The sequence below is a fragment of the Diabrotica virgifera genome, chromosome 5, assembly GCF_917563875.1.
Source record: "Diabrotica virgifera virgifera chromosome 5, PGI_DIABVI_V3a".
NCBI classification, from domain to species: domain Eukaryota; kingdom Metazoa; phylum Arthropoda; class Insecta; order Coleoptera; family Chrysomelidae; genus Diabrotica; species Diabrotica virgifera.
In genome coordinates, this window is record NC_065447.1 from 34,687,153 (window position 1) to 34,707,022 (window position 19,870).

The 19,870-nt window shown below is 33.2% G+C and overlaps 2 protein-coding genes across 2 annotated transcripts in view; one reads left to right on the plus strand and one right to left on the minus strand.

Moving 5' to 3' along the window:
• The window catches only part of LOC114343449 (N-alpha-acetyltransferase 16, NatA auxiliary subunit), a 504,210-nt gene that overhangs the window by 73,771 nt on the left and 410,569 nt on the right, over positions 1 to 19,870 (plus strand). The gene's annotated exons all lie outside the window — the stretch shown is intronic.
• The window catches only part of LOC114343448 (uncharacterized), a 179,574-nt gene that overhangs the window by 4,457 nt on the left and 155,247 nt on the right, over positions 1 to 19,870 (minus strand). The window contains exon 2 of the mRNA XM_028294278.2: positions 827 to 1,327. Coding sequence (XP_028150079.2) covers positions 827 to 1,327 — 501 coding nt within the window. The remainder of the gene's footprint in view (positions 1 to 826; positions 1,328 to 19,870) is intronic.

Consider the following 19,870-nt stretch of genomic DNA (forward strand, 5'->3'; position numbering starts at 1 on the left):
CTGGATAATTGTCAAAGCCGTAGCCCAAAAAAATTATAAGAAGTAAAAGTGAGATTTAGGTTATGTTATTAAAAGGTAAACAATTGTATGTAGTAAATAAAATTAGTTATTAAAATGCAGTACTGCAAGCAAAATACAATTAATTAAATATACTTTTATATAATAATTGCACATCATATCAATATTGTGAGCAACAATATGTTTTCTTCTTCAATGACAGTAGGTATGAACTATACGTCAATTTGACAATTTCAATTGACAATATAAATTATTTAAGAAAGTTGCAAGATTTCTCCGCTATTCGCGCACGATCGTTTCTCATATCCCCTCCAAGTACTTGCACACCGCGAATAGTTATAGTTAATCCGATAATGACATTGGGGCGAAAACATGGATTCAAAATGGTGCAAAAGAAACATGAATCAATGATAAACGGGACCGAGATGAAATACATGAGAACTAGTTACACAGTTTGAAAGAGTCAGAAATATAAGAGAGAGCTGGAGCAAAAATTTATAATGAGGAAGATCGAAAACAAACAATTGAACTGGTTTGCCCACACAGGGCGAATAGAGCAAAAGAGACTAACAAAGAAGGTACGTGAAGCCAAAATGGGAAACAAAAGAAAAAAGGGAAGGCCGAAGAAGACATGGATGGACCAAATCCATGATATAGGTGAAAAGAGACATGAATATAATAGATATGAAGAACCTGGCGACCAATAGAAGTGCATGGAAGAAATGGATAAGAGGCGGAACCCTACAGCCGACTCCCTGAAGGGCACTAAGGATTATAAGAAAGAAGACGAAGAAATAGCAATACATACCTGGTGTAACGGAGCTTTGTAGTTATCAAGTGGAGCCCAGGGCGATTCCGGATGATCCCTTTTCTCGTCGTAAGGCGGGAAGTTTCCTCCTCGTAACACCAACAGATGGTTCTCAGCTAACCAAATCTCATCTTTATCTAGTCCTCCCAAATTATTTATATTATCGTTAGGAACTTCTGGGTTGTGGTCGTAACTCAAGATCCCTGGTCTCTTTGGCGGTTTACTGAATATTTCTTTCTGTATCAAAGCATATTTTCCATCTGCTATTTGCTGAGACAGCGTTTTGGGTTTGTCTTCATCGCCAGTTTTGTTGGTCACCTTTTTGTTGTTTTTATTGCTGCCTGTAGCTTCGAATTTCATGTATTCCGAATCATTTGGATCTGGGTCAGCTATTCGCAGATGGTTGGTGTCGGTGTTTCGCACTAGTTTAGGTTTTCTTTGTTCTATGGCCAGGCCTAGGGCTGTTATTGTTAGGACCAAAAGCATACAATGAGGATGCATCTGAAAAAAGAGATATGATTAGCTTCAACAAATAGCATTCCGGTTAAATTAATGTAATTAACAAAATTTCAAACAAAAAAAAGTACAACAAACAGTCATTCATTAAACTAAAAGAAAATAACAGTGTGTCTTCTAAAGTGAACACCAATATGAATACATGGAAAATAAAACAATTTTATAGTCATGTTCAAAATTTTGGACCAATAATACCAACAAAAATGGCTACAGCAACCATCCATTAAACCAATATATTATAGATTTTTTGAAAGATTTAAAGCCTCTTAGAAAAAGTTTTACACATTCTGTGTAGTCAAATTTTTCTGTGGACTTGAAACATTTTTCGCATTTATTAACTAATAGACTGCCGAATTAAAATATAATTTTTTGGTTAGTATTTTTGTTGCTTCTAAATCATCTCTAAGTCCTCTCATTTACCAACTTTCTTGTCTCGAACGTGCTGGGAAATATATAGGGCAAACATCGCAGTGGTTAAAACAAAGAATAGACAGCACAAAAGTTCCATTCCAACAAACAACTATAAAAAAAGACTATTCGTCGAAATGTACCACATCAACAAAAACTAAAAATTAATTAATTATAAGACGGACACCTGCAAGTTAAGCGACATGTAAATTTTAAAATTCTGAAGAACTAAAAATCTAACAGCTTGTTCGAAAATAAAACTCGTTGGCCCTAATGACCCATGTGAAAAAAGACCGAAATCAGGTCGAAATCGTGTATATTTTTTAATAGTATAATTTGCTTCATAAAATAAAATACAGCATTTCGTAAGTTATAACATTATAAATGTTATATTTGTATCTAATTGTTAGTTAATTTTGTAGTATAGTATGTTCCTGATAGGGCAGTCAATGAGAGCAAGAACAGGTTATTACCTCCGAATTCTATCCTACTGCATGGATTTTAATGAAATTTTAGGAATAGCCTGAAAATATCTGTTTATTCAAAGTCTACCCTATGCCGATGTGTGCTTTTGTCTTGGGGGCGGTTCCCACCCCTTCTCGGGGGTGAAAAATTTTTTGGTTAAACAACTACGGAAGTTGCTAGAGAACCTAATTCTAAGCAAAAACTGTTCTATAATTTTTTTTCGAAAACTCAATACTTTTTGAGTTATTTGTGGTTGAAAATTGGCCATTTTCATTGAAATATAACACCTTTTCAAACGGTTTTTTGCGATTACCTTAAAAACAATGCATCTAACTAAAAAAATTATATAAAACATTTTTGTAGCTCATAAAAAATCAAAGAGATTTGTTCCTTCTTCAATGTTCTAGTTATAACACAAAAAGAGATATGGTAGGTAAAAAGAGTTTGTTTTTTTGGTGCATGCTCAAATCAGTGTCGATTTTAGGTGTATAATGTTACCAATACCTTTTATTGTGCTTGAAAAGTCCTTTCAAATAATATGCAATATTAAATGTCGATTACATTCAAACTAAGCCAGATATGCTGCAAAAAATTGATGACTAACGATTTTTAAGAAAAAATTGAGAAGTATATTTAACCCCTCATCCACAAGAATTTAAATGCATCGTTTTTCTTCTACAATACATTTTACTACAGTGTTATTTTTATCTTCAAAAAGTTGAGCGGGTTTAAAATGAATGGTTTTTGAAAAAAATAAGATCAAATTATAGAGCGCATATTTAAATTTTCTTAAAAATCTTCCTTTTTCTCCATGTAACTTGAAAATGATAAGAGATACTGTTATAAAAAATAAAATCAAAATGTTTACCCTCAAGAAACGTACATTTTTGTATGGCATCTTTTTTTTGGCATATCCTATCATTTTCGAGTTACATGGAGAAATAGGAAGATTTTTAAGAAAATTTAAAAATGCGCTCAATAATTTGATCTTATTTTTTTTTTCAAAAACCATTCATTTTAAACCCGCCCAACTTTTTTAAAAATGTATTGTAGAAGGAAAACGATGCATTTAAATTCTTGTGGATGAGGGGTTAAATATACTTCTCATTTTTTTCTTAAAATACTTTAGTCGTCAAATTTTTAACAGTTTATCTCGCTTAGTTTCAATGTAATCGACATTTAATATCGCTTAATTTATAGGTCTTTTCAAGCACAACAAAAGTTATTGGTAGCATTATACACCTAAAATCGACCGTTTCTCTGATATTTCAAGTTAAATACACTGATTTGAGCATGCACCAAGAAAACAAGTTTTTTTCACTCACCATATCTCTTTTTGTGTTATAACTAGAAGATTCGTAAAGGAAAGAATCTCTTTGTTATTTTATAAGCTACAAAAATGTTTTATATAGTTTTTTTAGTTAGATGCATAGTTTTTAAGGTATTCGCAAAAAACCGTTTGGAAAGGTGTTATGTTTCAATGAAAATGGCCAATTTTCAACCAGGAATAACTCAAAAAGTATTGAGTTTTCAAAAAAAAATTATAGAACAGTTTTTGCTTAATATTAGGTTCTCTAGCAACTTCCGTAGTTATTTAAGCAAAAAAATTTCCACCCCCGAGAAGGGGTGGGAACCGCCCCCAAGACAAAAGCACACATCGGCATAGGGTAGGCTTTGTTTCTTGGGCTATTCCCTACTTACTGTGAAAATATCACGTAAATCGATATAGTAGGATGGAATTCGGAGCCACATACCCTCATTGACTGCCCTATAAAGTTGAAAAAAATAAATCATCAACGAAATATCAAACTCCAGAAATAAAAATGTAGTTTCAATTTTAGATATAATATACTACATAAAATACAATTTTACAATTATAGTAAACAATGTGTAAATAAAATTGAAAAATGCCAACGGCAAGTTATTGATACCATTGAATGAGAGAATTTAATAATAAGCCTGATTTTATTTTATGAATCTCTTTCTATTGATCAATATATGAATAAATATTGCAGCAACTTGCTATTGATACTTAAATGTCTTAATTTGTACTAACATCAGGTTGATGATTATTGGTTGAATATCGATTAATGATATATCATTACATTTTTTTACGATCGGATACCTTGCCGCATTAATGATTTTGACATTTTTATTCCTGCTTTTAAACACTGTTCATGATTCACGAGAAAGGCATGTATAAACGTTCGTTTTTAATTTTTCAAAAGAATCAGTTTTAGCGTTAGATGTGTGATTATTATGGGAATCTAGCAATTTTAAACCGATAGTACACCTTCTTGACGTAATTTACACGATTACTGTGATTTGATTTACTTTCTATATCTCGTTTATAATTACAACTGATGAATGTGTATGTAACAACTTTAATGAATCCTTTCGTTTCCAATAGTATGACGAATAATGCGTAGGTATGTGCAGAGATGTTGTTTGAAAAGTTTGTAATAAAATATGGATTTCGAAAAATCTCACTTATATGACTACAAGAAAAACAACCGGAAATTTATAGTACGGTAGTTTATAGTACTAGAGAGCCCCCTCATGTCGACGTTGCAATTGCAACTCATGATTAAAGCTCGGATTATAGGCAAAATGCCTTTTTTTGCCTATTTTGCCTATTATAATTGTTTTTTACACTTTTTGCCTTTTTTCGTAAATTCCGCCTATTTGTGGCTTTTTTAAAATTTCATGGTACTACCCATGATATTATTCTATTACTAAACCATTCTATAATAAAATTTTGGGTCAATAATAAAAATATCAATGGTTTGTTTATATAACAGATTTCTAGGAAAATGTACCTGATCGAGACTTGAGGGTTAACTATTTGGAAATCCCTAAGCTTTATTAGTTTATTATCAGTTGTACAGTCGGTTACTGTATCAGAGTTTAGTCACAAATTGCTATATCCTTGTTTAGTTTTGTTGCGTATACCGAAAAGCAAAGAACACGTTTTAAAACGTTTTAGACATTTGTGTCAAAAGATGACATCTAAGTTAAGGCTATGGATCGCACCTTATTCGGAACTTTCTCTAGAAGGAGATGGAGCATTTTGTAAACCATGCGGCAAATCGGTAAGTTTTATTTTTTCTCTTTTTTTCTCGTCCCACAACATAACTAAATTTTAAACCGGTTTTAGAATCCTAATTATTTTTTTTTTAATTCTCAGATTTCAAGTAGAAAAAAGTACTTTATTGACCAACATTGTGGAACCCCACTTCATAAACGTAATTTGGAAAAATTAAATTCCTCTAAGTTAGCCCAAATATCTCTGCGGGATAGTTTAAGCAGTTCAAAAAAAAGGAGGAAGACGCATTTAAATTTGATTTATGCCCAGATGATGATTGCATCCAACATTCCTCTATATAAAGTTAATAACCCTAGTTTTAAATGCTTTTTCGAAAAATGTCTTAATAAATCCTTACCGGACGAGAGTACATTGAGAAAACATACTGTGGAAAAATGTTATGTGGAATGTATTTCAAAAATTAAGCGGGAGTTAGAGGGCAATTTTTTGTATATTATCGTGGATGAAACGACAGATGTATGCGGCAGGTATAAAGCTAATTTAATGATTGGAATTTTGAACGAAAACTTTGCAAGAAAACCTTATTTAGTTGCCGTTAAAGAATTGGAAAAAACAAACAATTTAACAATAAGTCGATTTATACAAGATAGTTTAACAAATCTCTTTTTACCCAACCCTATACCAGTGAATAAAATAGTTTTAATGCTTTCAGATGCTGCGGCATATATGTTAAAAGCTGCTGTTAATTTAAAGATTTTTTATCCTAATTTAATTCATTGCACTTGTGTAGCCCACTGGGTAAATAGAATTGCTGAAGAAATAAGAAATCTGTTTCCGTTGGTAAATAATTTTATAAATTTTATGAAAAAAGTTTTTGTAAAGGCTCCGTTGAGGGTGCAAATATATAAAGAAAGACTTCCCGGTGTCCCTTTGCCACCTAAACCAGTAATTACAAGGTGGGGAACCTGGCTCGAAGCAGTTTTTTTTTACTTTGAACACTGCAATGAAATAGAATTAGTTATGTCAGAATTTGATGATGATATTTCCGAAGCCATTCGAGAAGCAAAAAAATATTAAAAAATCCCAAATTGAAACAGGAACTCGCTTATATCAATGACAATTATAAATTATTAGTTACGACAATTACCTTATTAGAAAAACAAGAGATAAATTTATGTGAGTCAGTAAAATTAATAGATAATTTAAAGACGAAAATTAAATCGGCACCTGGCAGTAACGGTCAATTAATTTTTAAAAAAATGAAATATGTTTTCGACAAGAATGAAGGTTTTTCGTTTTTATCTAATGTTGCTAAAGTTTTGAATGGGACATTTTCCGAGGAATTACAAATTATGCCAGATTTATTATCCGCTCTGAAATATGCTCCAATTACATCTGTCGATGTCGAACGTTCGTTTTCAATGTACAAATTAATTTTAAGTGATCGAAGACATAGTTTTAAGACCGAAAATATTGAAAAACATTTAGTTGTTTCTATTAATGATAAAATTTTAAGTGGTTACAATGTTTAATTATTAATTAACAGTTATTTAGTTACTAGTTTATTTATACTAATGTGTAAATATACCTGCCTTAAGTTAATATTACGTTAATTCACTTTGTACAATAAATAATAAGTTATATTCCTTTATTGCCTATATTTTGCCTAAATGTTAATATTCCTGCCTTTTTTAATAAAAATCTTTGCCTATATAGGCGCCTTTTTCTTCAATTTTTGTTGCCTATAAATCCGAGCTTTACTCATGGCACCCCTTTACAGAAATTAAAAAAAAATGTTATTTTTGGATTTTCTTTCATTTATTCTCAATTTCATTTCATTTAATATGATTATCTGATACTTTGAATAACGCTGCCCTCTGGTAGAAGCTAATAAAAAATGATATTTATAGAGACAATAGCGACAAATTGAAATACACCACAAGCATTATTGTGCATTAGCACAAAGTTATCATACCCCATGAAGCCGACATAAGAACATACATTATCTTCAACGATGTTGCTGTCTACCAGTCAATATTCATTTGAATATTTACCTCGATATAGTGTCAACTCTCTGTCTCTCCCAACTAATGCCATCCCATAGCTATATGAAACCGCCACCAAAGCTAACATTGTTTACAAGATTACATTCTGAGAAAACGTTCCCCATACCTTCTGTGTACTCTCTGGCTCCATAATTGTATCTTCAGATATAACTCTGGCACAATTACAAAGCTTCAGAAGCAAAAAATAAAATTCTTCGACTGACCTTTCAATACCAAGAAACAAAACGAGAATTGTAGTAGCCAAAGCACACTTTGCAAACTATGCAAAGTTTGTTAGCTTGTGACATTATTAGTTCTTTGTCTAAGCGTTCTTGAACCTCTAATAAACTGTAATACATATACGTAAAAAATTCCAGCAAAATACAGCCAGGAACAGAAAAAAATACATAACATTTCAAAGATAAAAAATGAACAAAAAATAATGCTTAAGATAAATTATGCAATATTTTTGTCTGTAAGTATATTTTCGGTATATATTATATTTATTTCCTGTAAAATAAAGTAATTCTTTTTGAATCAGCCTATATATTGATCAAGTTGCCCATATATTGTTATTAGGGATGTACTATTAAGTTGTATTATAATTAGTCCTGTCGCCAGTGGGGGTACAACGGCCTCCTTAATTCAGATGGACTTACCCAACTTTTTTTTTATGTATTTTGACCCGTAGAACACGAATTTTTTGGGTAACAGTCGATCCGGATGTCGATAAGATTGTTATACACAAAGAACTTGAGGAATCACATAAAACAAAACATGTTTTTGTATTTTTTGGGCCATTCTAAGCAAAAAATGATTTTACAATTTTTTTCGTAGGATGTATAGTTTTCGACATAAACGCAGTTAAACTTTCAAAAAATCGAAATTTTTGAACCCGAATAACTTTTGATTGAAAAATAAAATAGCAATTCTGCTTAACGCATTTGAAAGTTCAAGTCCAATTCTATCAATTTTGATTACTTTCATTGCTAAAAATATTTTTTTTATTGTTAAACAAAGCTATAAACACATAGTGATTGAATGATGTTTTCAATGCATTTCTCATTTGAAATCGAACGAGTAGGCGCGCATACATACAATTTCTACGTAGATTAAGTACATTAAAACGCATGCATTGGACACGGGAAACACTATGTGTTTATGGCTTTGTTTAACAAATAAAAACTTAATTTTTAGCAATGCAAATAATCAAAACCGATAGAATTTGTCTTGAACTTTCAAATGCAGTAAGCAGAATTGCTATTTTATTTTTTAATCAAAAGTTATTCGGGTTCAAAAATTGCAATTTTTCGATTTTTTGAAAGTTCAACCGCGTTTATGTCGAAAACTATGCATCTTACGAAAAAACTTGTAAAATCATTTTTTGCTTAGAATGGCCCAAAAAATACAAAAAAATGTTTTGTTTTGCGAAAAATCGCTGTTATGTGATTACTCAAGTTCTTTGTTTATAACAATCTTATCGACATCCGGATCGACTGTTACCCAAAAAATTCGTGTTCTACGGGTCAAAATACATCAAAAAAACTTGGGTAAGTCCATCTGAATTAAGGAGACCGTTGTACCCCTCCCCCCCGGCGACAGGACTAAATTAAAGTTCTTCAGTTTTAAATATTTTCAATAAAATATGAAATAATGTCGATATTAAAGAGGAATCTGAATGTAATCTAATGACACCAATGCGACAAATGGGCGCGATTAGGATTGGTACCTCGGCACCTACCCTTAAAGAGAAAGGCACCATCTCAAGGTTGCCATCGAAACTCTATTGTCTTTTCGTATCGAATCGCACCGCGATCAAAACACAACAACAAACCACTTAAAGGTAAAAAATTATTGCGGCAGCCTCTTAGCCCAGTAAATGACCGTTTTGAAGCGTAATAATTGAAGTCACGAAGGATGTGTATGAAAATTTGGATTCAGGTTCCTCTTATCCTCTACTTCATTATTGGACTTGAGCCCAGGGTTGCTTTTACTTTGGGGTGATATCCACCCCTTCTCTGGGGCAAAAAAACGTTTAAGGTAAGTCCGGAAATGAATAGATTGACTAAAATTCTAATCAACTTTTGTTCTACAGAGTTTTTTAGGAAGTCAATACTTTTTGAGTTATTGTTTTCACCAATTTTGAAAAATGTGAAAACGTTGAATTATCCACGCCCGTCTGTCTGTCCGTGAACTCAACTCCTCCGTCATTATACCAGGTAGAATGACAAATGAGGTGTCAAATGAAAGCTTATAATCCAAGGATGGTACTAAAGGTGAGAAATTTGACATAGGCGTCTGTCCGCCTGTCCGTCCGACCGCGAATATAACTCCTCCGTCACTATACCAGGTAGAATGACAAATGAGGTGTCGAATGAAAGCTGATAATCCAAGGCTAGTACTAAAGGAGAGAAATTTTATGTAGGATGTCTGTCCGTTCGACCGCGAATGTAACTCCTCCGTCACTACATCAGGTAGAATGACAAATGAGGTGTCAAGTGAAAGCTTATAATCCAAGGATGGTACTAAAGGTGAGAAATTTGACCTAGGACTTCGGGTTTTAGAAATGCGACCGGAAGTACTGTTTTACAGTCACCGGAATAGTACAAGTGATATATTATTAGACGCGCCTTCGCAAGACGAGAACAAATATATAGATACTTCTGGTTTCATGACTGTCTGTCCGACCGTCCGCGAATACAACTCCTCCGTTATTAATACAGATAGAATGACAAATGAGGTGTCGAATGAAAGCTTATAACCCAAGGATATGTAGTATCAAAGATGAGAAATTTGACATCGGACTTCTGTTTTAGAGTGCAACCGTAAGTACTGTTTTAAAATCCCACAAAATATGATATGGATGTAAATAAAGATGACTCAAAATTAATAAATTCGTATATCAATCGACGCAAAGTTACGTGAAAAAAACGAAGTTGAACGTGAAAATGTTTATTTTTCAATGAAAAAAAAAACACGTTTTCAGACGGTTTTTCGCAAATAACTCAAAAAGTTTGTATTTATTGTAGCGAAATTGGAGCCTACAAAAAAAAAAAAAAGAATGTGTGTGTACTTTGTACGCACGTAAGAAGTTATACTTCTATTATATGATTTCAACGAAATAAATATACTTACAGTTTATTTTAATTTTATTTAAATATTAAACTAATTTTAATGCTAACAACTTTCCAAAAATAAAAAAAAGAATAGGAATGGTCCGGATTTGAATCCAAGACCTCTCGATCTCTAGCCGAATGGTATACCAATAACGCTACGAGCTCTCTGTTTTTATAGTCTCGGACATAATGACAATTCACGGTAGCAAACAGACGAAGTGAAGTATAATAAATATAAATGTTTTAATAATACTTATTATATCTTACTCCCGAGGAAGACTAATCCAAAGACACAAAAATTATAATAAATATATTTACTAAAGACACTAATATATTCTTTTCACACCTTTTTTGGCACTGATATATTTATACATAACTTGAAAGATTTAGCAACTAACGCCATACTGTCTGTGTGCGCATGCGCGCAGAATAATGACAATTCACTCCCAATCGCGCCTAAAGAAGTATAACTTCAAAAACGAAAAAAAATGGTGTATTTATGAAGTCTATGGATCCGCCTGAAAACGTGTTTCTTTTGTTGAAAAATAAGCATTTTCACGTGAATCAAGAAAAATAATTCGTCAAATTCCAAATCGAATATCTTAACGTAAAATAATTAAAAAATTAAGCACTTTTCGGGAAAAACTCATCAAAACTAAGCGAGTTACGTTCAAAATAAAGTTAGTCTCTCTTTTTGTAAAAAAAAATCGTGAAAATCTCCCCTTAATTAGCAGCCCAAATAAAATGAATCGTTACCGCTTTACAACTTACTTTACTGATGACTTGCTTCCATGCTCCATAAGTTAATTCATTAACATCGACGTAGTGTCGTTTCATAAGTTTAATTATTATTTAAAAACTATGTAACATCAAAGTTTTATAAGCAACTAGTGGGCTAGTTTCAACTACAAAGGCAAAGTAAATATTTACCACATGCTTTTCTTAACAGTCAAAATGTTGCCCTTTTGTATTAATTTTAACGTGGAAAAACTTATTCGTAGGTTTCACTGATGATGACCTGCTAAGATCGAAAACGTTCTGGAAATTTTATGGATGGTTTTTAAAAGTTTTTAATAAAACGATATACCATTGTAAAAACGAAGTTTTTCTTCTCTGTAAGTTTTCTATAATTATGGTATATACGAGTACACAGTATACAGCCAGCTACTGGGACTTTCTCTTTCATCTTGAAAAAAAAATAAATTTAGTGAAAAAACTGTATAGAACGAAAGTTGTTTAGAATTAGTCGATTTATCCATTTCCGGACTTATTTTAACCGTATGTTTTTCACCCTCGAGAAGGGGTGACTTTAACCCCCCAAGTAAAAGCAACCAACGGCACAATAAGTCCAACTTAGTGGGAGGTAAGTAGAACTTGAATCCAAATTTTGATGCAATTCGGTGGTGAGAATACACGGTATCGCCGTATTTTCCGTTTATTTACTGGCCTATTACTTAAAGGTAAAAAATCATTGCGGCAGCCTCTCAATTGTATGACCTTTCGGTGGTCGTGGTTTCTATCACAATTCGAAACGGTAACCATTGTTTTAAATGTTTTAGGGGCAATTCTAGCGGTGACAAGGCATAAACGTCGTTCTTGCTGACCGAGCCAAATAAGCCGAAAATGGGAGTGTACAATTTGTTAAAAACGAAAAACCCACCAGTAAACAATTATTGTTTAAAACTATTGTTTTCTAAAATTACGCAACGTTTTTGCATAAAAATCAAGACAGTCGCTGAAATATTTCTTTAATCTTTTGTAATGTTTTAAAACTTCAATCCAATAATAGTTGTGAACTCCATTATAGACAGATTCGTGTGGTATTCGAGTATAATTACATCCTCTAGTAATTGAGAACTCATCTTCATCGCCCTCTTAAATCGGTTGTATCAATTCCGCTTCACTCAATAACTTTCATTCACGGAATATGCTTTTCTAACAAATACGATCACACACAAACTCAAAATAAGGGTCTTCTTCTTTCTTCTTGTATGTAGGCTTTAAAGCCTGTTTCTTCTTTAATATTAGCCTCCTAAATTGTTTAAATTATCGCACCATCTTTTTCTTGGTCTGCCAATACCTCTTCATCCATTTGGTGACTTATCTCGTGCTATTCATACTATTCTATCCTCTGCCATTCTACTAATGTGTTCGTTCCACTCCTGTTTCCGTTTTGTCACCCATCCATGAATGTCTTCTACATTTCATGATCTTCTTATGTTTTCGCTTCTCTCCCTATCCAACAGACTTTTCCCTGATATTCGTCGAAGCATTTTCATCTCTATTGTTTCTAGTAGTCGTCTCGTTTTATATGTGTCAGGTCTTGTCTCCGCCGTGTATGTCAATATATGTAGGTCTAATTGCTGCTTTATAGATTCTTGCTTTTGTGTCTTATCTTAGGTGTATAAATAAGGGTAAAAATTATATTTGGACGCTATGTCTCCTGCATAATAAATCGCTCACATTTTCTAATTTCATTGATTGTTATCTTACTGTCGCCATTAGCTATGATCCTATGCCAGATGGACAGCTCCATGTAGATATTTTTCCACCAGAGTCTTCATTTCGTCTGCCCGTCGTGTTGGATATCTTCCTCTGGGTATACGGCATTCTACCTTTGCTTCAACTACCAATAGTTCCATATTAGATTTGTTATTCTTGCTATGTGGCCTAAGTAATTTAGTTTTACTTTTTTTAGTAGTCTGTCTTTAATATGAAGCTCTTCCAGAATGCACAAGTTGGTTCTGTGCCTTGTCCAGGACACTCGTAGAATACTTTTGTAGCCACATTTCGAAGGCTTCGATCTTACTTCTATATATTTTCACATCACAGGTCTCCCCACGACACGTGGGTTGCTTTGTGCGGTGGATCCCACGTGTCGTGGGGAGTCCTATGATGCCTGATGTTATATCCAGATATAGTAGACAAAGCTCTAGAAGAAGGAAAAGTCTGTTCTGCAATTTTTCTCGATGTAGCGCAGGCTTTTGACAAAGTATGGCATGACGGATTATATCATAAAATGAGATGCTACTTACCAAAACAATATTCTGAACTCCTAGAATCATATATATCCGACAGATACTTTCGAGTTAAAAATGAGGAAGCATATTCGGAATTAAGAGAAGTTAAAGCTGGAGTTCCACAAGGAAGTGTCCTAGGGCCAGTGCTATACCTGCTCTATACCAGCGATATCCCATCGTTAGAATCCAATACAATTGCTACTTTTGCAGACGACACATGCATTCTGGCAGTCGGACAAAACCACGAGGAAGCAGCAACTTTGCTACAAAACTCTGTTGAACAAATTAACATATGGACCAGGCGATGGCGTATCAAATTGAATGAAACAAAATCTGTTCATGTCAATTTTACTAACAAAAGAGAATAACATATCTCAGTCAATATAAATAGAAACCAAATACCTTATGCAAATACGGCAAAATATTTGGGTATGACATTAGACTCAAAGCTACGTTGGAAAGCGCATATTAAGAAAAAAAAGGAAGAATTAGAAATTAAGTTCAGAAAGATGTACTGGTTAATGGGAAAAATCCACTCTGTCTACGTATAACAAATTGTTATTATGTAAGCAAGTCCTTAAACCAATATGGACAGTGGACATATGGGATACAGCTATGGGGCTGTACAAGAGAAAGTAACATCCAAATTATACACCGATATCAGAATAAAGTGTTAAGGAACATCGTCCACGCTCCATGGTACTTCAGAAACTGTGATCTTCATCGAGATCTCCAGATGGATACGGTTAGTCAGACAATAACTAATTTTGCCGAGAGTCATGAACAAAGGCTCTCCAACCATGTGAATGTCGAGGCCATCAAACTCCTAGACAACGCGCAACGCCAACCAGATAAGAAGACTTAAGAAAACGAAGCCGTTTGAGTTAGTGCTATAAGTTAAATAAGAGCGTTAAGTAAAAAAGCAGAGCAAAGTGCGGCTAAAGGCTAAAGTATACACGCTAGCTAGTAGTACTATTGTGTATTAGAGCCTAAGGATTATTGCTGAATATGACCTTAGATAAGTTTTTGTAATATTTTGTAGATATAACTAACTTGCTTATTGAGCATTGATTGATCAGATAACAATAATCATAAGATTCCTGTTGAGTTTTATTCAATAATAAAAAAAATATCCAGGAATAGTTTAAACATCAATTTCATTTTAACATAATAATGTAATCATTTTATAATTGGTGGCTCCAGCATGCCATTGACTGGTAAAAACACTGATGATGATATTTTTAGATCGAAAACGTTCTGTGATGTAGCTCTTTAAGGGATTTTAAATAAAATATATCTTTAATAAAGGTTTTTAGTAACTTTTTGTGATTAATAGTATACAGCCAGCCAAAGGAGTTTAATGTCTTCGTGGATTCTATAGAAACTTCCAAAACATTTCTAAACTTTAAAAAAAAATTCCATAAAGAGTCTGTTTACATCAACAATATAATGCAACGATATGCAAAAACTTATTGTGTATATGACTTATGTTGTCTTGTACACATCATCATACTTTCAACACGATTATAAATGGGCAGCACCAAATACCCATAAGTACGCATTGTATTTCAACAAGAAAAATCGTAATAAGTACCATTTTCGTCATTGCTCGTGCATTTAAATTTCAAATTTTCAATTAAAACCACAACCTGTCGCCCACACGGTACAGTGTGTCGTAAGGAGAAAGACCAACAAACAAAAGGTGGCGTGTACTAACAACGTGCTTACTTTTTTTTTCTTCCACTTCGAGCCAGCGATTTAAGCTAATGCGTTTTGTATACCAAGTTTACATCTCGCAATTCACCGATCACACAACCTTGACTGGTCATTTTTGTGGAGAATACTTTCAGTCGGAGAGTTTTTGTGTGTTAATGCTGTTTAGAGGTGTTTAAAAAAAAATTTTTAACCCTCGTAAGTCGGTGCTTAGATTCTTACGTAAACAACGGTGCGGGGTGCATTTGCACCTCATTTGTATATCCACTTTTTTATATGTGAACGTCGTGAAATTGATTTCAAAGATAATTAGGACTGTTATTTTAAACTTTGAAACATAATTTTACAAACAAAGTACTCATTTCTTCTTAAAAAAAATTATTATCGTTGCAAGACAAACACATGAAATTTTTCAGAGTGAGCAACACAAAGTTTTTACACACAATAAAGTTATGCCGAGACTTAATTGTTTTTTACCAGTCCGGCCTGTCGGTGTGTTTATATATTAATATTATATTATTGTTACATTCTAAAAAATCCAAGGCTAAAACTCTCTAGTCTAAAAAAGTATAAAAGATCCAAAAATCTCAATTAATTTAAAGCGAAAGGTTTTTGACACATGTCATGTATCGTTCCTACGATGACTTATTGAATGGAGACCATGCCACTTACCGTCTTATCATCTTACCATCAATAACCAATCTTCCAATAAATGTATAACAACTCAAATAGCTTTTGAGAGACTTATGAGAAATGTAATCGTCGCAGGTCATGATGAGAAACGAAGATTTAAGAAGAAGAACTAAAGTAAAAGATGTTATCGAAGCTATCGCAAAATCTAAATGGAAATGGGCAGGATATGTGGCAAGAGAAAGCGAAGAGAAGTGGGCGAGGACGTGGGAAGAGAATAATACAATAGCACAAGACAAGCGAATATAGAAAACTCATGGGGAGGCTAATGTCCAGAAGAGGACAGAAGAGGCTGCCAAAGAAGAAGTTACATTCTATAATGAAGGACGAACATTTAATTGAGTATGTGGGGAAGTACCTGCTATTTATGATATCCATGCTGGGTGGACTGCCCATCGTGTTTTTCTTCTTTCATTTTCATCCAAAGCTACAGCTATTGCTAGTTATTCTATGTTTGGTAAAATTCATTTTTTAAACCCATTCAAGACACTTGCAAGAAAAGCTAATTTAAAAAACCCGTGTAGAAGCCGGAAGCGACCCGTCGTAGCATAAATCGAAACCCCGTGCGGTGCCCGGTTCTTCAACGGCCCGTGCCGTACACGTCCCGTCCTAAAATATTAAATCAAGCTTGTAAAGTACAAAGTTTGAAAAATATTGCGTTTGAAGATAGTCGTGGACCGTGGAGCTCCAATTCGTTCAGCTTGGAGTAGTGGAATGGATTCCATTACAAGTATCTTTTTTATTGACCTAATTCTGTCTTGTATTTACAAATTTGTTTCTAGTATAACAGTTTTATCATTTTTTTTCACAATTTACATGCGCTTCAAGCTACATTTGATAACAGGACGATAATTGACTACCGTGTTAATAAAAAACCATTCAGGGTTCTTCGCTCGATTCGTTCAGATAGTCAGTATAAAGAACACATTAGCGATCAATTATTTACAAATACAATTATTATCGAAGTATGTGGAAACAGAGGACGGATAGCGCGTAACTCTTTAGGAAACAAAACAGTGTAAAGTGTAATTACGTATAAATACGTGACCCAAAATACTATACTGTTGCGAAATTGTAAAAAGGTCGGTCTAATAAACCGACCACTCCCAATCATAGGGTATATTTAAATGTAGATTAACGGTATTGTTAAGACTGTGGGCTATGTTTCCTCTCGGTTATAGCCTTCGAAAAACACTTTGAATGCGCTTTAAGCTATTTTGCATGTTTTTTTTCATAACTGTGAAATGGAAAATGAACGAAATTAATTACAAGAAAGGAAAAATTAATGAAATTAAATGATTATTAAAGATAGTTTACCTATATACGAGGGCTGGTCAATAAGCCTGTGACTTTTTGATTTTACCGCCTCTTACTTGAAATGGCAACGCTGTTCCTGTCAACAGAAAACTCTGACTTGGCTCCGGTCTTAATTTGAACAAGCTGGCAAGCAAAATTTGTATCGATTCAACAAGGAATTGAAAAAAAAACGACTGAATTTGTCCAAAGAAAAAATCTTTTCCACCAATGTACAATGCAAAGGTGCACACATGTGCAGTTTCCATGGCAAAAATTTATGAATTAGGCTACGAATTGCTCCCTCATCCCCCTCATTCTTCAGATTTAGCCCCGAGTAGTGTTTCTTGTTCCCAATGGATTTATTCAAAATTTCATGGATTATGTTTCTCACTGTTGTGTATTAATTCCATTAAAAACTCTTTCGAGGTCCTCCCCCAAACCAACCATTTGTCAGCTGTAAATGATTTAAACGAATAAAAAGTTGCATATTAAATTATTATGTAATCAATATTCCGAGATACTACAAGTTGTTTTCATAATATAAATTTGTTTTTTCTACGACCGTTTAATAACATGTTCATTCTCATTATTCGCTATTTTTGACCACCCATTACTTTACCCGTGAGTAAGTTCATTACTCAAGTGGTGCACGCCAGTTTTAATATTATATTAATCGTCTATAGACTGCAAATAAAATTACTTTAATTAAATTACTTTTACTTTACTTTTTAAAAAACTTGTTTATCTAATACAATAATTATTGTAATTTATATATCGGATTTACACTCAGTCCTGTTGGACAGAGAATTGGGCAGGAAAGTGGGCAGCCTGAATGTGTAAATAGCTCACTCGCGCTACCGCTGCTCATGCTACTGCCATTGCACGGCGCTCCCCAAGAAGTCGGTTTTTGGGACGGAAGTCAAAGGAGAGGCAGCGCGAATGCGAGAGTCATGAGGACATTGCCGACATTGGTGAGGACTGGTGTGAACACTTCACTCGCGTCGATATCGTATTTCGGGCAATATTTCCGACAGCGGCATTAGCAGTGGCAAATGCTGAGTATATATCCGGCAATATCAATAATTAACTTCGAAATATTTTTAAAGGATGTTTAACTGTAACAATGGGTCAGTTTTTACGTTTATAACTTGTTTACTGTGAATTTTGACTTATATCATTTTCAGTGACAGTGACATTTGCGCATTTGCTGTGTTTATTGGAATTTATAACTTATATTGTGTTTATTTTATAAAGTTATATTGTGTTAAACATATTATAAAATATTATATAGTTATATACAGTTAAATATAAATGTAGGGTAGGTACATTGATAACTTTATAAAATACGTCCACCGATAACAGCCATGTCCTATTTATTACATTGACAGTAGGTACAAAGGACACCGCACACATCTTATGGAAAATATATCACTCAAATGAAATAAAATTTACATGAATAGATTCGTGTCAAAATTATAATAATTTCATATCATTGCGCCAACTCTGAATTTTGCTTAATTAGCGCGTAAATTGATATAAATAAATCTAAAATCAAATGGGAGTGTACGTGAATCAAAGGGAGAAAAAAGATGTGAATCGCCAGTTCGTAAATCTTTCTTCAAGCGGCTTAATCTTATCTTATCCATAATAAAGTAGGTATAATTTGGTCAATCGCACAAAAGTATATTGTTCGTTTAATCGGCTTAGCTCACGCTGGGAAACTATTTTCAATAGCCATTAGACTAATAGTATTTATGAATGACAGCTTTATGAACTTCAAAAATGTTATTTCGATGAACTTTACCTAATTGCCATGTACGCCCTTGTTAATTAAAATTTAGAGTTGGCGCAATGATACAAAATCATTGTAATTTTAAGACGAATCTATTAATGTAAATTTTATTGTATTTGAGTGATACTATTTTTCCATAAGATGCATGCGGTGCGGTGTCCTTTGTGCTTATAATTGTTCGGAAACGAATAGAACTTAAATTGACTATATTTCTTGTTGTATTTTTACAATACATAAGACAGCATTTGCTAATAGAAGGCAACCAATTATTTAGTCTAGGCGCCAGAGGGGTCACCGTGTCATATTCAATTCTGATGGACAAACTCAACGGTTTCTTATGGATTTTTGGCTGCTGATTACGAATTTCGAGGGGGGATTTCGATCCCAGTGGTCAAAAAATTGTTATAAACAATTTAATTGTTTATAAATTCTTTATAAGGCTCTGGCTCATAAACTAAAAGAGATAAAAAAATGTTTCACATAAAATTTGTTCCTTAATAAAAAACGAAGAAAAAACCGTTTACTAAAGTTAAATCTAATAATTAGAACTCAAGATATTGTAAAATTAGTGCACAATACAAATTGCAAATTGCAAAATAAGTATTTTTCGAAGCTTTATCGATCGTAACTCGGCTTCTACGCACGAAAATAAGTCTTAGAAGGTGTCGTTTTAAAGCTTTATTAACAGGCTTCCAAACAAAGTTTATTAAATTACTTGATCTTCATTTGTTTTAAAGTTATACCCGTTTGAAGTTACAATTTTCTTAAAAATATTGTACATTAATTTGTTTATAAGGGTTTCAAGCAAATTTGAGCTATAAACATTTATACTTTAATGAACAATAATGATAGAAAAACTCAAAAGGAATAATTTGAGGTTATGAAAATGTTTATAAGTTTATTTTTGGCCAAGATGTCGATATTTTAATGGCGCGCG